This window comes from Lissotriton helveticus, chromosome 2_1 (genome assembly GCF_964261635.1).
Source record: "Lissotriton helveticus chromosome 2_1, aLisHel1.1, whole genome shotgun sequence".
Lineage (NCBI taxonomy): Eukaryota > Metazoa > Chordata > Amphibia > Caudata > Salamandridae > Lissotriton > Lissotriton helveticus.
The window spans coordinates 6,220,730-6,243,431 of record NC_136059.1 but is presented as its reverse complement, the minus strand read 5'-3'; the positions used below and the strand labels follow the sequence as shown (position 1 = coordinate 6,243,431).

The 22,702-nt window shown below is 58.0% G+C and overlaps 1 protein-coding gene across 1 annotated transcript in view; it reads left to right on the top strand.

The window, feature by feature from the left end:
* LOC144819172 (E3 ubiquitin-protein ligase TRIM39-like) overlaps positions 1 to 22,702 on the top strand; it is a 223,002-nt gene that overhangs the window by 159,352 nt on the left and 40,948 nt on the right. Inside the window, exons 12-13 of the mRNA XM_078677145.1 lie at positions 8,827 to 8,853; positions 16,119 to 16,151. Coding sequence (XP_078533271.1) covers positions 8,827 to 8,853; positions 16,119 to 16,151 — 60 coding nt within the window. The remainder of the gene's footprint in view (positions 1 to 8,826; positions 8,854 to 16,118; positions 16,152 to 22,702) is intronic.

Sequence of the window (22,702 nt, the reverse complement as noted above, 5' to 3'; positions counted from 1 at the left end):
AGCAGTTGCCCACAAAGTGCTGGGCAACTGGTGCAACAATGTTTGAGGTCAACGTTGGAGCCTTCCAGGCTCTGAAGCAATAAAATGTCCCCTCTGAGCCTCTCATGGCTCTAAACAACAATGTGGGATTCACAAGCCTCTCTGGGCTCTTCAAAACAACTGATGCCCCCGGGGCACCTCGTGGCTCCAAGGAAATGCTCCCACTCGTTGGAGCCTCTCTGGCTCGCCAACAATAATGCGCCTGAGCCCCTCGTGGGCTTTTAACTGAAGATGTGCCCCTTAAGCCTTTTCTCAGGGCTCACAACAAGGTGGGGGCAAGGTGGGGCCTTCTGGGGCCACTCCACCACAGACACCAAATGCCCCCTGAGCCTCTGGGGCTCGTGAAAACAACTGCTGCCCTGAGCCTCGCAGGCTCTTCAAAAGAATGCAGCCGCAATGTGGGAGCCCCCTCGGGGGGACTTGGTTACCCAGGAAGGCCCACACTCTTCACAACTACCACGGGGCTTCGGCCTCACTCCCCCTCCTCCCGGTCAGCTCCACTCACCGGTGTGCAGCACAGGGACTCCGGAGGGGTCGGCGGCGGTGAACTCAGCTTGGTGCGGGCGGACTTCCTCAATCTCCGCTCTGCTCCCCAGGCGCCTAGAGGGGCTCTCCCCCTTCTCAGGAGAGCCCTGCTGGAACCGGCGCTGGCGTCTGGACCCTTCTTCTCCCTTCTTGCACCGGAGCACGGGGTGGACTCCCGTCAGCTTCCGGTTTGCCTCTATGTCCTGTCCCCGCCTGACTTCCGGGTCACGGGGGCGGGCTTTCCGTCGGGCCGCGCTTGGATTGGCCGGCCGGCCAGCCACTTCCGGGTCGTCGCGGGCAGCGCGGCGGCCCGTTCCAGGCACTCGTAGGCGGGGGATGAGTTTACCGAGGAGTGGGCTCCCTCGAGGTAAACTTAAAATATAGCGGCAAGGTCCATGGCAGGGTGGGCACCTGCCAGGGGGCAAATTAACCAAAATAAGCGAGGTGGGCACTCGCTAGGCAGGCAAAGCGCTCCTCAGCGCTAAAAGGCAATTTACAGCTCTCCCTGCGCTAAATGCCAAATACAGCGCTCTCAAGCACTAGAACAAAATCAAGCGCTCCCAAGCGCTAGAGGACCAAAATAGAGCGCTCCCAGGCGCTATAAGTAAAATAAAGGTCCAGCAGAGTCCTTCAGCAAGGCAGGGGGGCAAGGCTGGGCCCAGAGCCAGCACACTGGGTCTCCAGGCAGGGAGACACCCCAAGTGGCGGTCCTCTGGCCCAGCAGCAGCAACAGCCCCCTCAGGATCCTGGAAGAGAACAACTTCTGTGGGGACACAGCCCCATTTTTATACAGTACATTCCTTTGTCTGAAGGTGCAGGGTGGGGGCGGAACCAGTCGCAGCTGGTTCTTGAGTACTCTGTTTACCTCAACCACCCTCTCTATTCACTGGCAGGGCTTGGGTCGTTAGACACACCACAGGGGGGCGGAGCCAGCATTGTGTGGGGAAAACCCAGCCCATCCAGGACACAGGTACACTCCTCCCACACATCACTCATGCTAATCTCACACTCACCACCGGGCAGACCCATCCAGACTTCCTGGAGCCTGGCATGCCAGCCAGCTCCAGCCAATCACACTCCAGCACCCTCACTGCACACGTACAGCCATGTCTAGAAATGGCGCTTCGCTACTAGACACATACATGCTGCATACACCATCTCGCAGCATTCACTCTCACGAGTTCACACATACCAGACTCAAGCCTGTACACCCCACGCATCAGGAACTACCAGGGACACATACATTCCCCATGCATTCCTATGGGCGGGCAGGCCTAGCTCAGCACATGCACTCAGAGTGCGCACGCACTTTCCACTGGGACACAGTGAAAGTGCGCAGAATCCCAAAAATCACCATTGCCAGGTCACCTTTTAACGCAAAAAGTCTAGGGGTGAACCTGCCCTAAGGGCCAAAGTCCAACACCCACCACAACACCCACGGCACGTTCTTTTCACGCTAAGCATAGCATGAAAAGGTGGCTTATATATATGGCAGCATTAAGATACGTTAGGTGGCTTAACGCTGCTGTGTACATAAGGCAAAGCACCTATCGCCCCCACAACGTACGTAAAAGTGGCATTGTGGTGGCGATAGGGGCTTGTACATATGCCCCCAGGTTTTTATTCTCGAGCCAAGATGGCTTCATGCGCACAATAGAGCTCTGTAGTGGTAAAACGAGTGGGCAACAGTGAGCAGGCAAAGCAGGGCTTGGGCGGAGTATGAAACGCAGGCATGGCAGGGCTTGGCCTGAGTGTGAGATGCAGGCATGGCAGGGCTTGGGCGGAGTGTGAGATGCAGGCGTGGCAGGGCTAGGGCGGAGTGTGAGATGCAGGCGTGGCAGGGCTTGGGCGGAGTGTGAGATGCAGGCGTGGCAGGGCTTGGGCGGAGTGTGAGATGCAGGCGTGGCAGGGCTTGGGCGGAGTGTGAGACGCGCGTGTGCCAAGGCTTGGGCGGAGTGTGAAACGCAGGCATGGCAGGGCTTGGCCTGAGTGTGAGATGCAGGCATGGCAGGGCTTGGGCGGAGTGTGAGATGCAGGCGTGGCAGGGCTTGGGCGGAGTGTGAGATGCAGGCGTGGCAGGGCTTGGGCAGAGTGTGAGATGCAGGCGTGGCAGGGCTTGGGCGGAGTGTGAGACGCGCGCGTGCCAAGGCTTGGGCGGAGTGTGAAACGCAGGCATGGCAGGGCTTGGCCTGAGTGTGAGATGCAGGCATGGCAGGGCTTGGGCGGAGTGTGAGATGCAGGCGTGGCAGGGCTTGGGCGGAGTGTGAGACGCGCGCGTGCCAAGGCTTGGGCGGAGTGTGAGATGCAGGCGTGGCAGGGCTTGGGCGGAGTGTGAGATGCAGGCGTGGCAGGGCTTGGGCGGAGTGTGAGATGCAGGCGTGGCAGGGCTTGGGCGGAGTGTGAGATGCAGGCGTGGCAGGGCTTGGGCGGAGTGTGAGACGCGCGCGTGGCAGGGCTTGGGTGGAGTATGAGACATGGGCGTGGCAGGGCTTGGGCGGAGTGTGAGACACAGGCGTGGCAGGGCTTGGGCGGAGTGTGAGACTCGTTTGTGGCAGGACTTGGGCGAAGTGTGAGATGCAGGCATGGCCAGGCTTGGGTGGAGTGTGAGACGCGGCCGTGGTAGGGCTTGGGCAGAGTGTGAGACGCAGGCATGGAGGGCTTGGGCGGAGTGTGAGACTCAGGCGTGGCAGGGCTTGGGCAGAGTGTGAGACGCAGGAGTGGCAGAGCGAGGGGGGAGTGTGAAACGCGGCCGTGGCAGGGCGTGGGCGGAGTGTGAGACTCAGGCGTGGCAGGGCTTGGGCGGAGTGTGAGACGTGGGCGTGGCAGGGCTTGGGTGGAGTATGAGATGTGGGCATGGCAGGGCTTGGGCAGAGTGTGAGACCCGGCCGTGGCAGGGCTTGGGCGAAGTGTGAGATGCAGGCATGGCAGGGCTTGGCCTGAGTGTGAGATGCAGGAGTGGCAGGGCTTGGGCGGAGTGTGAGTCGCAGCCATGGCAGGGCTTGGGCGGAGTGTGAGATGCGCGCGTGGCAGGGCTTGGGTGGAGTATGAGACAAGGGCGTGGCAGGGCTTGGGCGGAGTGTGAAACGCAGGCATGGCAGGGCTTGGCCTGAGTGTGAGATGCAGGCATGGCAGGGCTTGGGCGGAGTGTGAGATGCAGGCGTGGCAGGGCTTGGGCGGAGTGTGAGACGCGCGCGTGCCAAGGCTTGGGCGGAGTGTGAGATGCAGGCGTGGCAGGGCTTGGGCGGAGTGTGAGATGCAGGCGTGGCAGGGCTTGGGCGGAGTGTGAGATGCAGGCGTGGCAGGGCTTGGGCGGAGTGTGAGATGCAGGCGTGGCAGGGCTTGGGCGGAGTGTGAGACGCGCGCGTGGCAGGGCTTGGGTGGAGTATGAGACATGGGCGTGGCAGGGCTTGGGCGGAGTGTGAGACACAGGCGTGGCAGGGCTTGGGCGGAGTGTGAGACTCGTTTGTGGCAGGACTTGGGCGAAGTGTGAGATGCAGGCATGGCCAGGCTTGGGTGGAGTGTGAGACGCGGCCGTGGTAGGGCTTGGGCAGAGTGTGAGACGCAGGCATGGAGGGCTTGGGCGGAGTGTGAGACTCAGGCGTGGCAGGGCTTGGGCAGAGTGTGAGACGCAGGAGTGGCAGAGCGAGGGGGGAGTGTGAAACGCGGCCGTGGCAGGGCGTGGGCGGAGTGTGAGACTCAGGCGTGGCAGGGCTTGGGCGGAGTGTGAGACGTGGGCGTGGCAGGGCTTGGGTGGAGTATGAGATGTGGGCATGGCAGGGCTTGGGCAGAGTGTGAGACCCGGCCGTGGCAGGGCTTGGGCGAAGTGTGAGATGCAGGCATGGCAGGGCTTGGCCTGAGTGTGAGATGCAGGAGTGGCAGGGCTTGGGCGGAGTGTGAGTCGCAGCCGTGGCAGGGCTTGGGCGGACTGTGAGATGCGCGCGTGGCAGGGCTTGGGTGGAGTATGAGACAAGGGCATGGCCAGGCTTGGGCGGAGTGTGAGACGCGGCCGTGGCAGGGCTTGGGCAGAGTGTGAGACGCAGGCATGGCCAGGCTTGGGCGGAGTGTGAGACACAGGCATGGCCAGGCTTGGGCGGAGTGTGAAACGCGCCCATGGCAGGGCTTGGGCGGAGTGTGAGACCCGGCCGTGGCAGGGCTTGGGCAGAGTGTGAGACGCAGGTGTGGCAGGTTTTGGGTGGAGTTTGAGTCACTGGCATGGAAGCCGGGTGGCGCAGTCATGTGCAGCGAGACGCAGTAATAGCCAAGGAGGTGCAGTCGTGTGCAGAGAAGCAAAGTCATGTGCAGCGAGGCGCAGTCGTGGGCGGCGAGGCGCATTAATAGCCAAGGAGGCGCAGTCGGGATGGGAAGGGAGGCGCAGTCGGGATGGGCAGGGAGGCGCAGCTGTGTGCAGGGAGGCGCAGTCGTGGGCAGGGAGGCGCAGTCGGGGCAGGGAGGCGCAGTCAGGATGGGCAGGGAGGCGCAGTCGTGGGCAGAGAGGGGCAGTCGTGGGCAGGGAGGCGCAGTCGTGGGCAGGGAGGCGCAGTCGGGATGGGCAAGGAGGCGCAGTCATGTGCAGAGAGGGGCAGTCGTGGGCAGGGAGGCGCAGTCGGGATGGGCAGGGAGGCGCAGTCATGTGCAGAGAGGGGCAGTCGTGGGCAGGGAGGCGCAGTCGGGGCAGGGAGGCGCAGTCGGGATAGGCAGGGAGGCGCAGTCGTGGGCAGAGAGGTGCAGTCGTGTGCAGAGAGGCGCAGTCGTGTGCAGGGAGGCGCAGTCGTAGGCAGGGAGGGGCAGTCGTGTGCAGAGAGGTGCAGTCGTGTTCAGGGAGGTGCAGTCGTGTGCAGAGAGGCGCAGTCGTGTGCAGAGAGGTGCAGTCGTGTGCAGGGAGGTGCAGTCGTGTGCAGAGAGGCGCAGTCGTGTGCAGAGAGGGGCAGTCGTGTGCAGAGAGGTGCAGTCGTGTGCAGAGAGGGGCAGTCGTGTGCAGGGAGGCGCAGTCGTGTGCAGAGAGGGGCAGTCGTGTGCAGGGAGGCGCAGTCGTGTGCAGGGAGGTGCAGTCGTGTGCAGAGAGGTGCAGTCGTGTGCAGGGAGGCGCAGTCGTAGGCAGGGAGGGGCAGTCGTGTGCAGAGAGGTGCAGTCGTGTTCAGGGAGGCGCAGTCATGTGCAGAGAGGGGCAGTCGTGTGCAGAGAGGCGCAGTCGTGTGCAGGGAGGTGCAGTCGTGTGCAGAGAGGCGCAGTCGTGTGCAGGGAGGTGCAGTCGTGTGCAGAGAGGCGCAGTCGTGGGCAGGGAGGCGCAGTCGTGATGGGCAGGGAGGAGCAGACGTGTGCAGCGAGGCGCAGTCATGGACAGGGAGGCGCAGTCGTAGGCAGGGAGGCGCAGTCATGTGCAGAGAGGCGCAGTCATGGACAGGGAGGCGCAGTCGTAGGCAGGGAGGTGCAGTCGTGTGCAGAGAGGCGCAGTCGCGTGCAGAGAGGCGCAGTCGTGATGGGCAGGGAGGAGCAGACGTGTGCAGCGAGGCGCAGTCGTGATGGACAGGGAGGCGCAGTCGTGTGCAGAGAGGCGCAGTCGTGTGCAGAGAGGCGCAGTCGTGTGCAGAGAGGCGCAGTCGTGTGCAGGGAGGCGCAGTCGTGTGCAGAGAGGCGCAGTCGTGTGCAGCGAGGCGCAGTAATAGCCAAGGCGGTGCAGTCGTGATGGGCAGGGAGGAGCAGACGTGTGCAGCGAGGCGCAGTCGTGATGGACAGGGAGGCGCAGTCGTGTGCAGAGAGGCGCAGTCGTGTGCAGAGAGGCGCAGTCGTGTGCAGAGAGGCGCAGTCGTGTGCAGGGAGGCGCAGTCGTGTGCAGAGAGGCGCAGTCGTGTGCAGCGAGGCGCAGTAATAGCCAAGGCGGTGCAGTCGTGATGGGCAGGGAAGAGCAGACGCGTGCAGCGAGGCGCAGTCGTGGACAGGGAGGTGCAGTCGTGATGGGGCAATATTTGGTGAGGGTGGAGGGAGGGAAGGGATGGGGGTGCGGAGAGGTCCCTGTTGCCCAGATCTGGGTTCCGGCGGAGGGGGGGGGGGGCAAGCTTTGCAGAGGCTTCAGGGAGGCGCAGTCGTGTGCAGAGAGGCGCAGTCGTGTGCAGGGAGGTGCAGTCGTGTGCAGGGAGGTGCAGTCGTGTGCAGAGAGGTTCAGTCGTGTGCAGGGAGGCGCAGTCGTGTGCAGAGAGGTGCAGTCGTGTGCAGGGAGGCGCAGTCGTGTGCAGGGAGGTGCAGTCGTGTGCAGCGAGGCGCAGTCGTGTGCAGCGAGGCGCAGTCGTGTGCAGAGAGGCGCAGTCGTGTGCAGGGAGGTGCAGTCGTGTGCAGAGAGGCACAGTCGTGTGCAGAGAGGCGCAGTCGTGTGCAGAGAGGCGCAGTCGTGTGCAGAGAGGCGCAGTCGTGTGCAGAGAGGCGCAGTCGTGTGCAGGGAGGTGCAGTCGTGTGCAGGGAGGTGCAGTCGTGTGCAGAGAGGCGCAGTCGTGTGCAGGGAGGTGCAGTCGTGTGCAGAGAGGCGCAGTCGTGTGCAGGGAGGTGCAGTCGTGTGCAGAGAGGCGCAGTCGTGTGCAGGGAGGTGCAGTCGTGTGCAGCGAGGCGCAGTCATGGACAGGGAGGTGCAGTCGTGTGCAGAGAGGCGCAGTCGTGTGCAGAGAGGCGCAGTCGTGTGCAGAGAGGCGCAGTCGTGTGCAGGGAGGTGCAGTCGTGTGCAGAGAGGCGCAGTCGTGTGCAGGGAGGTGCAGTCGTGTGCAGAGAGGCGCAGTCGTGTGCAGAGAGGCGCAGTCGTGTGCAGGGAGGTGCAGTCGTGATGGGGCAGTATTTGGTGAGGGTGGAGGGAGGGAAGGGATGGGGGTGCGGAGAGGTCCCTGTTGCCCGGATCTGGGTTCCGGCGGAGGGGGGGCAAGCTTTGCAGAGGCTTCAGGGAGGTGTCTGCTGAGCACCGAGCCGGGGGGCTCAGGTGATACCAATTGATACTGGGGTGTGGGAGTGTGGGGGGGCTCCCATGCCTCTGCCACTGACAGTCACAAGGAGCAGGGTTTGTTCTGGGGGCTCCCTGAAGCTGCCATGGGTGGTCCGGGGGGGTGTGGGGCATGTGGGGGGAGTAAGGGGGGTGCATGGGGGACACTGGCCCTTCTCCACTCGTGATCAGGAGAGGCCAGCCCTCCTGGGCCCAGGATCACAAGCGAAGCCTTCACTCCCACGGACCCAGCAGTGCTCACAGGAGCAGTGCACCGTGTGCCCCTCTGCACCGTGTGCCCCTCTGCACCTGTGGCGCGTCACAGCTGTGCCCTCTGCACCGTGTGCCCCTCTGCACCGTGTGCCCCTCTGCACCTCTGCACCGTGTGCCCCTCTGCCCCTCTGCACCGTGTGCCCCTCTGCACCTCTGCACCGTGTGCCCCTCTGCACCGTGTGCCCCTCTGCATCGTGTGCCCCTCTGCATCGTGTGCCCCTCTGCACCGTGTGCCCCTCTGCACCGTGTGCCCCTCTGCATCGTGTGCCCCTCTGCATCGTGTGCCCCTCTGCACCTGTGGGCGTCACAGCTGTGCCCTCTGCACCGTGTGCCCCTCTGCACTGTATGCCCCTCTGCACCGTGTGCCCCTCTGCACCGTGTGCCCCTCTGCACCATGTGCCCCTCTGCACCGTGTGCCCCTCTGCACCTCTGCACCGTGTGCCCCTCTGCCCCTCTGCACCGTGTGCCCCTCTGCACCGTGTGCCCCTCTGCACCTCTGCACCGTGTGCCCCTCTGCACCGTGTGCCCCTCTGCATCGTGTGCCCCTCTGCACCTGTGGGCGTCACAGCTGTGCCCTCTGCACCGTGTGCCCCTCTGCACCGTGTGCCCCTCTGCACCTGTGGGCGTCACAGCTGTGCCCTCTGCACCGTGTGCCCCTCTGCACCGTGTGCCCCTCTGCACCGTGTGCCCCTCTGCACCGTGTGCCCCTCTGCACCATGTGCCCCTCTGCACCGTGTGCCCCTCTGCACCGTGTGCCCCTCTGCATCGTGTGCCCCTCTGCACCGTGTGCCCCTCTGCACCGTGTGCCCCTCTGCACCGTGTGCCCCTCTGCATCGTGTGCCCCTCTGCACCTGTGGGCGTCACAGCTGCGCCCTCTGCTGGTGTCTAAAGAATTCTATCAAAATACCCTTTCAGAGCTGAAATATGAGGGGTGCAGACAGACATCTTGTAATCAGCTCTGACCAGATAGAAATGTTGTCTCTGCTGTGTAAACTCTCACCTGCATTAACCTCTCGCTTCTTCCTTCTCTTCAGCGAAACCGAAGCCGCCCACGATCACGGGTGAGTGTGTGAAGACTGGAGAGTGAACTTTACCCTGTGTCCCCAGCCTGCGCTAGACTCATCCCCTCTGAGGGACTATGAGAACTCCATCACCTCTGAGGGTATAGGATCAGGGACTGCTTGAACTCACTCCCCTCTGAGGGTACAGGCTCAGGGTCTGCTTGAACTCACTCCCCTCTGAGGGTACAGGCTCAGGGACTGCTTGAACTCACTCCCCTCTGAGGGTACAGGCTCGGGGACTGCTTGAACTCACTCCCGTCTGAGGGTACAGAATCAGGGTCTGCTTGAACTCACTCCCCTCTGAGGGTACAGGCTCAGGGACTGTTAGAACTCACTCCCGTCTGAAGGTACAGGCTCAGGGACTGTTAGAACTCACTCCCCTCTGAGGGTACAGGCTCAGGGACTGTTAGAACTCACTCCCCTCTGAGGGTACAGGCTCAGGGACTGCTTGAACTCACTCCCGTCTGAGGGTACAGGCTCAGGGACTGTTAGAACTCACTCCCGCCTGAGGGTACAGGCTCAGGCTCTGCTTGAACTCACTCCCGTCTGAAGGTACAGGCTCAGGGACTGTTAGAACTCACTCCCCTCTGAGGGTACAGGCTCAGGGACTGTTAGAACTCACTCCCCTCTGAGGGTACAGGCTCAGGGTCTGTTAGAACTCACTCCCCTCTGAGGGTACAGGCTCAGGGACTGTTAGAACTCACTCCTCTCTGAGGGTACAGGCTCAGGGTCTGCTTGAACTCACTCCCGTCTGAGGGTACAGGCTCGGGGACTGTTAGAACTCACTCCCCTCTGAAGGTACAGGCTCAGGGGCTGCAAGAACTCACTCCTGTCTGGGTACAGGCTCAGGGACTGCAACAACTCACTCCCGCCTGAGGGTACAGGCTCAGGGACTGCTTCAACTCACTCGTGTCTGAGGGTGCAGGCTCAGGGACTGTAGGAACTCATTCTCGCCTGTGGGTACAGGCTCAGGGACTGTTAGAACTCACTCATCTCTGAGGGTACAGGCTCAGGGACTGCTTGAACTCACTCCCACCTGACGGTACAGGCTCAGGGACTGCTTGAACTCACTCCCCTCTGAGGGTACAGGCTCAGGGACTGTTAGAACCCCTTCTCCTCTGAGGGTACAGGCTCAGGGTCTGCTTGAACTCAATCCCCTCTGAGGGTACAGGCTCAGGGACTGTTAGAACTCACTCTCCTCTGAGGGTACAGGCTCAGGGACTGCTTGAACTCACTCCCCTCTGAGGGTACAGGCTCAGGGACTGTTAGAACTCACTCTCCTCTGAGGGTACAGGCTCAGGGTCTGCTTGAACTCACTCCCGTCTGAGGGTACAGACTCAGGGACTGTTAGAACTCACTCTCCTCTGAGGGTACAGGCTCAGGGACTGTTAGAGCTCACTCCTCTCTGAGGGTACAGGCTCAGGGTCTGCTTGAACTCACTCCCGTCTGAGGGTACAGGCTCAGGGACTGTTAGAACTCACTCTCCTCTGAGGGTACAGGCTCAGGGACTGTTAGAACTCACTCCTTTCTGAGGGTACAGGCTCAGGGTCTGCTTGAACTCACTCCCGTCTGAGGGTACAGGCTCAGGGACTGTTAGAACTCACTCCCGCCTGAGGGTACAGGCTCAGGGACTGTTAGAACTCACTCTCCTCTGAGGGTACAGGCTCAGGGACTGTTAGAACTCACTCCTCTCTGAGGGTACAGGCTCAGGGGCTGCTAGAACTCACTCCCGCCTGAGGGTACAGGCTCCGGGACTATTAGAACTCACTCCCGCCTGAGGGTACAGGCTCAGGGACTATTAGAACTCACTCCCCTCTGAGGGTACAGGCTCAGGGACTGCTTGAACTCACTCCCACCAGAGGGTACAGGCTCAGGGACTATTAGAACTCACTCCCGTCTGAGGGTACATACTTAGGGAATATTAGAACTCACTCCCCTCTGAGGGTACAGGCTATGGGGCTGTTAGAACTCACTCCCCTCTGAGGGTACAGGCTCAGGGGCTGCTTGAACTCACTCCCGCCTGAGGGTACAGGCTCAGGGGCTGCTTGAACTCACTCCCTTCTGAGGATATAGGCTCAGGGTCTGCTTGAACTCACTTCCCTCTGAGGGTACAGGCTCAGGGACTGCTAGAACTCACTCCCGTCTGAAGGTACAGGCTCAGGGGCTGCAAGAACTCACTCCTGTCAGAGGGTACAGGCTCGGGGACTGCTACAACTCACTCCCGCCTGAGGGTACAGGCTCACGGACTGCTTCAACTCACTCCCCTCTGAGGGTACAGGCCCAGGGACTACTAGAACTCACTCCCATCTGAGGGTACAGGCTATGGGGCTGCTTGAACTCACTTCCCTCTGAGGGTACAGGCTCAGGGACTGCTAGAACTCACTCCCGTCTGAAGGTACAGGCTCAGGGGCTGCAAGAACTCACTCCTGTCAGAGGGTACAGGCTCTGGAACTGCTACAACTCACTCCCCCCTGAGGGTACAGGCTCACGGACTGCTTCAACTCACTCCCCTCTGAGGGTACAGGCCCAGGGACTACTAGAATGTACTCCTGTCTGAGGGTACAGGCTCAGGGACTGTTAGAACTCACTCCCATCTGAGGGTACAGGCTCAGGGGCTGCTTGTACTCACTCCCCTCTGTGGGGACAGGCTCAGGGGCTGCTTGTACTCACTCCCGCCTGAGGGTACAGGCTCAGGAGCTGCAGGAACTCACTCCCACCGGAGGGTACAGGCTCAGGGACTATTAGAACTCACTCCCCTCTTAGGGTTCAGGCTCAGGGACTGCTTGAACTCACTCCCATCTGAGGGAACAGGCTCAGGGGCTGCTAGAACTCACTCCCGCCTGAGGGTACAAACTCAGGTACTGCTAGAACTCACTCTACTCTGAGGGTACAGGCTCAGTGACTGCTTGAACTCACTCCCGCCTGAGGGTACAGGCTCAGGGACTATTCGAACTCACTCCCGTCTGAGGGTACAGGCTCAGGGACTGCTTGAACTCACTCCCGCCTGAGGGTACAGGCTCAGGGACTGTTACAGCTCACTCCCCTTTGAGGGTACAGGCTCTGGGGCTGCTAGAACTCACTCCCGCCTGAAGGTACAGGCTGAGGGAGTGCTAGAACTCACTCTCCTCTGAGGGTACAGGTGCAGGGACTGCTAGAACTCACTCCCCTCTGAGGGTTTAGGCTCAGGGACTGCTACAACTCACTCACACCTGAGGGTACAGGCTCAGGGACTGCTAGAAATCAATCCCCTCTTAGGGTACAGGCTATGGGGCTGCTTGAACTCAATCCCACCTGAGGGTACAGGCTCAGGGACTATTAGAACTCACTCCCGTCTGAGGGTACATACTTAGGGACTATTAGAACTCACTCCCCTCTGAGGGTACAGGCTATGGGGCTGTTAGAACTCACTCCCCTCTGAGGGTACAGGCTCAGGGGCTGCTTGAACTCACTCCCGCCTGAGGGTACAGGCTCAGGGGCTGCTTGAACTCACTCCCTTCTGAGGATATAGGCTCAGGGTCTGCTTGAACTCACTTCCCTCTGAGGGTACAGGCTCAGGGACTGCTAGAACTCACTCCCGTCTGAAGGTACAGGCTCAGGGGCTGCAAGAACTCACTCCTGTCAGAGGGTACTGGCTCGGGGACTGCTACAACTCACTCCCCTCTGAGGGTACAGGCCCAGGGACTACTAGAACTCACTCCCATCTACGGGTACAGGCTATGGGGCTGCTTGAACTCACTTCCCTCTGAGGGTACAGGCTCAGGGACTGCTAGAACTCACTCCCGTCTGAAGGTACAGGCTCAGGGGCTGCAAGAACTCACTCCTGTCAGAGGGTACAGGCTCTGGAACTGCTACAACTCACTCCCCCCTGAGGGTACAGGCTCACGGACTGCTTCAACTCACTCCCCTCTGAGGGTACAGGCCCAGGGACTACTAGAATTTACTCCTGTCTGAGGGTACAGGCTCAGGGACTGTTAGAACTCACTCCCATCTGAGGGTACAGGCTCAGGGGCTGCTTGTACTCACTCCCCTCTGTGGGGACAGGCTCAGGGGCTGCTTGTACTCACTCCCGCCTGAGGGTACAGGCTCAGGAGCTGCAGGAACTCACTCCCACCTGAGGGTACAGGCTCAGGGACTATTAGAACTCACTCCCCTCTTAGGGTTCAGGCTCAGGGACTGCTTGAACTCACTCCCATCTGAGGGAACAGGCTCAGGGGCTGCTAGAACTCACTCCCGCCTGAGGGTACAAACTCAGGTACTGCTAGAACTCACTCTACTCTGAGGGTACAGGCTCAGTGACTGCTTGAACTCACTCCCGCCTGAGGGTACAGGCTCAGGGACTATTCAAACTCACTCCCGTCTGAGGGTACAGGCTCAGGGACTGCTTGAACTCACTCCCGCCTGAGGGTACAGGCTCAGGGACTGTTACAGCTCACTCCCCTTTGAGGGTACAGGCTCTGGGGCTGCTAGAACTCACTCCCGCCTGAAGGTACAGGCTGAGGGAGTGCTAGAACTCACTCTCCTCTGAGGGTACAGGTGCAGGGACTGCTAGAACTCACTCCCCTCTGAGGGTTTAGGCTCAGGGACTGCTACAACTCACTCACACCTGAGGGTACAGGCTCAGGGACTGCTAGAACTCACTCTCCTCTGAGGGTATAGGCTCAGGGACTGCTACAACTCACTCACACCTGAGGGTACAGGCTCAGGGACTGCTAGAAATCAATCCCCTCTTAGGGTACAGGCTCAGGGGCTGCTTGAACTCAATCCCACCTGAGGGTACAGGCTCAGGGACTGCTTGAACGCACTCCCGCTTGAGGGTACAGGCTCAGGGTCTGCTTGAACTCACTCCCGCCTGAGGGTACAGGCTCAGGGACTACTAGAACTCACTCCCGTCTGAGGGACAGGCTCAGGGACTGTAGGAACTCACTAACGCCTGAGGGTACAGGCTCAGAGACTGCTAGAACTCACTCCTGTCTGAGAGTACAAGCTCAGGGACTGCTAGAACTCACTCCTCTCTGAGGGTACACGCTCAGGGACTGCTTAAACTCACTCCCACCTTACGGTACAGGCTCAGGGACTGCTTGAACTCACTCCCCTCTGAGGGTACAGGCTCAGGGTCTGCTTGAACTCACTACCGTCTGAGGGTACAGGCTCAGGGACTGTTAGAACTCACTCTCCTCTGAGGGTACAGGCTCAGGGTCTGCTTGAACTCACTCCCGTCTGAGGGTACAGGCTCAGGGACTGTTAGAACTCACTCCCGCCTGAGGGTACAGGCTCCGCGACTGTTAAAACTCACTCTCCTCTGAGGGTACAGGCTCAGGGGCTGTTAGAACCCACTTCCCTCTGAGGGTCAGGCTCAGGGGCTGCTTGAGCTCACTCCCACCTGAGGGTACAGGCCAGGGTCTGCTTGAACTCACTCCCGCCTGAGGGTGCAGGCTCAGGCTCCGTTAGAACTCACTCCTGTCTGAGGGTACAGGCTCAGGGGCTGCTTGAACTCACTCCCGTCTGAGGGTACAGACTCAGGGTCTGCTTGAACTGACTCACGCCTGAGGGTACAGACTCAGGGTCTGCTTGAAATCACTCCCCTCTGAGGGTACAGGCTCATGGGATGCTTGAACTCACTCCCCTCTGAGGGTACAGGCTCAGGGACTATTAGAACTCACTCCCGCCTGAGGGTACAGGCTCAGGGGCTGTAGGAACTCACTCCCCTCTGAGGGTACAGGCTCATGGACTGTTAGAACTCACTCCCCTCTGAGGGTACAGGCTCAGAGACTGTAGGAACTCATTCCCGCCGGCGGGCAAAGGCTCAGGGACTGTTAGAACTCACTCCCCTCTGAGGGTACAGGCTCAGGGGCTGTTAGAACTCACTCCCCTCTAAGGGTACAGGCTCAGGGGCTGCTTGAACTCACTCCCGCCTGAGGGTACAGGCTCAGGGGCTGCTTGAACTCACTCCCTTCTGAGGATATAGGCTCAGGGTCTGCTTGAACTCACTTCCGTCTGAAGGTACAGGCTCAGGGGCTGCAAGAACTCACTCCTGTCAGAGGGTACAGGCTCGGGGACTGCTACAACTCACTCCCGCCTGAGGGTACAGGCTCACGGACTGCTTCAACTCACTCCCCTCTGAGGGTACAGGCCCAGGGACTACTAGAAGTCACACCCATCTGAGGGTACAGGCTATGGGGCTGCTTGAACTCACTCCCCTCTGTGGGATAAAGGCTCAGGGGCTGTTAGAACTCACTCCCGTCTGAGGGTACAGGCTCAGGGACTATTAGAACTCACTCCCATCTGAGGGTACAGGCTCAGGGTCTGCTTGAACTCACTCCCCTCTGAGGGTACAGGCTCAGGGACTATTAGAACTCACTCCCGTCTGAGGGTACAGGCTCAGGGTCTGCTTGAACTCACTCCCGTCTGAGGGTACAGGCTCAGGGGCTGCTTGAACTCACTCCCGTCTGAGGGTACAGGCTCAGGGGCTGCTTGAACTCACTCCCCTCTGTGGGATAAAGGCTCAGGGGCTGTTAGAACTCACTCCCGTCTGAGGGTACAGGCTCAGGGGCTGCTTGAACTCACTCCCCTCTGTGGTATAAAGGCTCATGGGCTATTAGAACTCACTCCCGTCTGAGGGTACAGGCTCAGGGACTGTAGGAACTCACTCCCACCTGAGGGTACAGGCTCAGGGACTGTAGGAACTCACTCCCCTCTGAGGGTACAGGCTCAGGGACTGTAGGAACTCACTCCCCTCTGAGGGTACAGGCTCTGGACTGTTAGAACTCACTCTCGCCTGAGGGTACAGGCTCAGGGGATGTAGGAACTCACTCCTCTCTGAGGGTACAGGCTCAGGACTGTTAGAACTCACTCCCGCCTGAGGGTACAGGCTCAGGGACTGCTTGAACTCACTCCTCTCTGTGGGGTACAGGCTCTGGGGCTGTTAGAACTCACTCCCCTCTGAGGGTACAGGCTCTGGGGCTGTTAGAACTCACTCCCCTCTGAGGGTACAGGCTCAGGGGCTGCTAGGAATCATTGCTGAAAGAAGGGACCGGCTCAGACAGTTGTAAAACCTACTCCTGACAGAGGTAAGGGCTCAGACAGTTTGCTGTTCATGCTCAGGCGGTGATAACCTTGATAGATGGTGGAATGGAGTACGCCTTTTAGGCCTAGAAAATGTCCCTTAAACGAAGAGCATAAAACGTTATTTATTTTCTGTTTGTTAATGCCTCTCAACACGTGAATCTGTCAAGTAATAAAACCGGACTCTTTGTCTCCTTCCGCAGTGAACATGACCACTCTCCTCAAGGTCCCAAAGGGTGAGTTGAGCCGACACAATGTGTGATCTGGGGGCAAAGATGCAACATCTCAGTCATTGGAAGCGAGTCACGGACCCAGGGCTTAATTTGTAAAGCAATAACTCCTGGTGACCAAAGTTTGTCTCAGAAGGCTGCAGCTGGCACTAACAAACAGAACACCGAGGCGGCGTAGCCTTGATTCCACCTCACGCCTCTTTCTTCTACCGACAACACCTCCTGTCTCTACGTCATGAATACCACGGCTGCGTAGCCTTGATTCCACCTCACGCCTCTTTCTTCCACCCCCTACACTTCCTGTATCTAACTCATGAATACCAGGGCTGCGTAGCCTTGATTCCACCTCACGCCTCTTTCTTCTACCGACAACACCTCCTGTCTCTACGTCATGAATACCACGGCTGCGTAGCCTTGATTCCACCTCACGCCTCTTTCTTCCACCCCCTACACTTCCTGTCTCTACCTCATGAATACCACGGCTGCGTAGCCTTGATTCCACCTCGCGCCTCTTTCTTCCACCCCCTACACTTCCTGTATCTAACTGATGAATACCACGGCTGCGTAGCCTTGATTCCACCTCACGCCTCTTTCTTCCACCCCCTACACTTCCTGTATCTAACTGATGAATACCACGGCTGCGTAGCCTTGATTCCACCTCACACCTCTTTCTTTCACCCCCTACACTTCCTGTATCTAACTGATGAATACCACGGCTGCGTAGCCTTGATTCCACCTCGCGCCTCTTTCTTCCACCCCCTACACTTCCTGTCTCTACCTCATGAATACCACGGCTGCGTAGCCTTGATTCCACCTCACGCCTCTTTCTTTCAACCCCTACACTTCCTGTATCTAACTGATGAATACCACGGCTGCGTAGCCTTGATTCCACCTCGCGCCTCTTTCTTCCACCCCCTACACTTCCTGTATCTAACTCATGAATACCACGGCTGTGTAGCCTTGATTCCACCTCACGCCTCTTTCTTCCACCCCTACACTTCCTGTATCTGCCTCATGAATACCACGGCTGCGTAGCCTTGTTTCCACCTCACGCCTCTTTCTTTCACCCCTACACTTCCTGTATCTAACTCATGAATACCACGGCTGCGTAGCCTTGTTTCCACCTCACGCCTCTTTCTTCCACCCCCTACACTTCCTGTCTCTACCTCATGAATACCACGGCTGCGTAGCCTTGATTCCAGCTCACGCCTCTTTCTTCCACCCCCTACACTTCCCGTACATACCTCATGAATACCACGGCTGCGTAGCCTTGTTTCCACCTCACGCCTCTTTCTTCCACCCCTACACTTCCTGTATCTAACTCATGAATACCACGGCTGCGTAGCCTTGATTCCACCTCACACCTCTTTCTTCCACCCCCTACATTTCCCGTACATACCTCATGAATACCACGGCTGCGTAGCCTTGATTCCACCTCACGCCTCTTTCTTTCACCCCTACACTTCCTGTATCTAACTCATGAATACCACGGCTGCGTAGCCTTGATTCCACCTCACGCCTCTTTCTTCCACCCCCTACACTTCCTGTCCCTTCCTCATGAATACCACGGCTGCGTAGCCTTGATTCCACCTCACGCCTCTTTCTTCCACCCCTACACTTCCTATATCTAACTCATGAATACCACGGCTGCGTAGCCTTGTTTCCACCTCACGCCTCTTTCTTCCACCCCCTACACTTCCTGTCTCTACCTCATGAATACCACGGCTGCGTAGCCTTGATTCCACCTCACGCCTCTTTCTTCCACCCCCTACACCTCCTGTCTCTACGTCATGAATACCACGGCGGCGTAGCCTTGATTCCACCTCACGCCTCTTTCTTCCACCCCCTACACTTCCTGTCCCTTCCTCATGAATACCACGGCTGCGTAGCCTTGATTCCACCTCACGCCTCTTTCTTCCACCCCTACACTTCCTGTATCTAACTCATGAATACCACGGCTGCGTAGCCTTGTTTCCACCTCATGCCTCTTTCTTCCACCCCCTACACTTCCTGTCTCTACCTCATGAATACCACGGCTGCGTAGCCTTGATTCCACCTCACGCCTCTTTCTTCCACCCCCTACACTTCCTGTCTCTACCTCATGAATACCACGGCGGCATAGCCTTGATTCCACCTCACGCCTCTTTCTTCCACCCCCTACACTTCCTGTCTCTACCTCATGAATACCACGGCTGCGTAGCCTTGATTCCACCTCACGCCTCTTTCTTCCACCCCTACACTTCCTGTATCTAACTCATGAATACCACGGCTGCGTAGCCTTGTTTCCACCTCACGCCTCTTTCTTCCACCCCCTACACTTCCTGTCTCTACCTCATGAATACCACGGCTGCGTAGCCTTGATTCCACCTCACGCCTCTTTCTTCCACCCCCTACACTTCCTGTCTCTACCTCATGAATACCACGGCTGCGTAGCCTTGATTCCACCTCACGCCTCTTTCTTTCACCCTCTACACTTCCTGTATCTAACTCATGAATACCATGGCTGCGTAGCCTTGATTCCACCTCACGCCTCTTTCTTCCACCCCTACACTTCCTGTCTCTAACTCATGAATACCACGGCTGCGTAGCCTTGATTCCACCTCACGCCTCTTTCTTTCACCCCTACACTTCCTGTATCTAACTCATGAATACCACGGCTGTGTAGCCTTGATTCCACCTCACGCCTCTTTCTTCCACCCTCTACACTTCCTGTCTCTACCCCATGAATACCACGGCTGCGTAGCCTTGATTCCACCTTACGCCTCTTTCTTCCACCCCCTACACTTCCTGTCTCTACCTCATGAATACCACGGCGGCGTAGCCTTGATTCCACCTCACGCCTCTTTCTTTCACCCCTACACTTCCTGTATCTAACTCATGAATACCACGGCTGCGTAGCCTTGATTCCACCTCACGCCTCTTTCTTCCACCCCTACACTTCCTGTCTCTACCTCATGAATACCACGGCTGCGTAGCCTTGATTCCACCTCACGCCTCTTTCTTTCACCCCTACACTTCCTGTATCTAACTCATGAATACCACGGCTGCGTAGCCTTGATTCCACCTCACGCCTCTTTCTTCCACCCCTACACTTCCTGTCTCTACCCCATGAATACCACGGCTGCGTAGCCTTGATTCCACCTCACGCCTCTTTCTTCCACCCCTACACTTCCTGTCTCTACCTCATGAATACCACGGCTGCGTAGCCTTGTTTCCACCTCACGCCTCTTTCTTCCACCCCCTACACTTCCTGTCTCTACCTCATGAATACCACGGCTGCGTAGCCTTGATTCCACCTCACGCCTCTTTCTTCCACCCCCTACACTTCCTGTCTCTACCTCATGAATACCACGGCGGCATAGCCTTGATTCCACCTCACACCTCTTTCTTCCACCCCCTACACTTCCCGTACATACCTCATGAATACCACGGCTGCGTAGCCTTGATTCCACCTCACGCCTCTTTCTTTCACCCTCTACACTTCCTGTATCTAACTCATGAATACCATGGCTGCGTAGCCTTGATTCCACCTCACGCCTCTTTCTTCCACCCCTACACTTCCTGTCTCTAACTCATGAATACCACGGCTGCGTAGCCTTGATTCCACCTCACGCCTCTTTCTTTCACCCCTACACTTCCTGTATCTAACTCATGAATACCACGGCTGTGTAGCCTTGATTCCACCTCACGCCTCTTTCTTCCACCCTCTACACTTCCTGTCTCTACCCCATGAATACCACGGCTGCGTAGCCTTGATTCCACCTCACGCCTCTTTCTTCCACCCCCTACACTTCCTGTCTCTACCTCATGAATACCACGGCGGCGTAGCCTTGATTCCACCTCACGCCTCTTTCTTTCACCCCTACACTTCCTGTATCTAACTCATGAATACCACGGCTGCGTAGCCTTGATTCCACCTCACGCCTCTTTCTTCCACCCCTACACTTCCTGTCTCTACCTCATGAATACCACGGCTGCGTAGCCTTGATTCCACCTCACGCCTCTTTCTTTCACCCCTACACTTCCTGTATCTAACTCATGAATACCACGGCTGCGTAGCCTTGATTCCACCTCACGCCTCTTTCTTTCACCCCTACACTTCCTGTATCTAACTCATGAATACCACGGCTGTGTAGCCTTGATTCCACCTCACGCCTCTTTCTTCCACCCTCTACACTTCCTGTCTCTACCCCATGAATACCACGGCTGCGTAGCCTTGATTCCACCTCACGCCTCTTTCTTCCACCCCCTACACTTCCTGTCTCTACCTCATGAATACCACGGCGGCGTAGCCTTGATTCCACCTCACGCCTCTTTCTTTCACCCCTACACTTCCTGTATCTAACTCATGAATACCACGGCTGCGTAGCCTTGATTCCACCTCACGCCTCTTTCTTCCACCCCTACACTTCCTGTCTCTACCTCATGAATACCACGGCTGCGTAGCCTTGATTCCACCTCACGCCTCTTTCTTTCACCCCTACACTTCCTGTATCTAACTCATGAATACCACGGCTGCGTAGCCTTGATTCCACCTCACGCCTCTTTCTTCCACCCCTACACTTCCTGTCTCTACCCCATGAATACCACGGCTGCGTAGCCTTGATTCCACCTCACGCCTCTTTCTTCCACCCCTACACTTCCTGTCTCTACCTCATGAATACCACGGCTGCGTAGCCTTGTTTCCACCTCACGCCTCTTTCTTCCACCCCCTACACTTCCTGTCTCTACCTCATGAATACCACGGCTGCGTAGCCTTGATTCCACCTCACGCCTCTTTCTTCCACCCCCTACACTTCCTGTCTCTACCTCATGAATACCACGGCGGCATAGCCTTGATTCCACCTCACACCTCTTTCTTCCACCCCCTACACTTCCCGTACATACCTCATGAATACCACGGCTGCGTAGCCTTGATTCCACCTCACGCCTCTTTCTTTCACCCTCTACACTTCCTGTATCTAACTCATGAATACCATGGCTGCGTAGCCTTGATTCCACCTCACGCCTCTTTCTTCCACCCCTACACTTCCTGTCTCTAACTCATGAATACCACGGCTGCGTAGCCTTGATTCCACCTCACGCCTCTTTCTTTCACCCCTACACTTCCTGTATCTAACTCATGAATACCACGGCTGTGTAGCCTTGATTCCACCTCACGCCTCTTTCTTCCACCCTCTACACTTCCTGTCTCTACCCCATGAATACCACGGCTGCGTAGCCTTGATTCCACCTCACGCCTCTTTCTTCCACCCCCTACACTTCCTGTCTCTACCTCATGAATACCACGGCGGCGTAGCCTTGATTCCACCTCACGCCTCTTTCTTTCACCCCTACACTTCCTGTATCTAACTCATGAATACCACGGCTGCGTAGCCTTGATTCCACCTCACGCCTCTTTCTTCCACCCCTACACTTCCTGTCTCTACCTCATGAATACCACGGCTGCGTAGCCTTGATTCCACCTCACGCCTCTTTCTTTCACCCCTACACTTCCTGTATCTAACTCATGAATACCACGGCTGCGTAGCCTTGATTCCACCTCACGCCTCTTTCTTCCACCCCTACACTTCCTGTCTCTACCCCATGAATACCACGGCTGCGTAGCCTTGATTCCACCTCACGCCTCTTTCTTCCACCCCTACACTTCCTGTCTCTACCTCATGAATACCACGGCTGTGTGGGCTTGATTCCACCTCACGCCTCTTTCTTCCACCCCTACACTTCCAGTATCTACCTCATGAATACCACGGCTGCGTAGCCTTGATTCCACCTCACGCCTCTTTCTTCCACCCCCTACACTTCCTGTCTCTACCTCATGAATACCACGGCTGCGTAGGCTTGATTCCACCCCACGCCTCTTTCTTCCACCCTCTACACTTCCTGTCTCTACCCCATGAATACCACGGCTGCGTAGCCTTGATTCCACCTCACGCCTCTTTCTTCCACCCCCTACACTTCCTGTCTCTACCTCATGAATACCACGGCTGCGTAGGCTTGATTCCACCTCACGCCTCTTTCTTCCACCCTCTACACTTCCTGTCTCTACCCCATGAATACCACGGCTGCGTAGCCTTGATTCCACCTCACGCCTCTTTCTTCCACCCCCTACACTTCCTGTCTCTACCTCATGAATACCACGGCGGCGTAGCCTTGATTCCACCTCACGCCTCTTTCTTTCACCCCTACACTTCCTGTATCTAACTCATGAATACCACGGCTGCGTAGCCTTGATTCCACCTCACGCCTCTTTCTTCCACCCTCTACACTTCCTGTCTCTACCCCATGAATACCACGGCTGCGTAGCCTTGATTCCACCTCACGCCTCTTTTTTCCACCCACTGCACTTCCTGTCTCTACCTCATGAATACCACGGCTGCGTAGCCTTGATTCCACCTCACGCCTCTTTCTTCCACCCCCTACACTTCCTGTCTCTACCTCATGAATACCACGGCGGCGTAGCCTTGATTTCACCTCACGCCTTTCTTCCACCCCAACACTTCCTGTATCTAACTCATGAATACCACGGCTGCGTAGCCTTGATTTCACCTCACGCC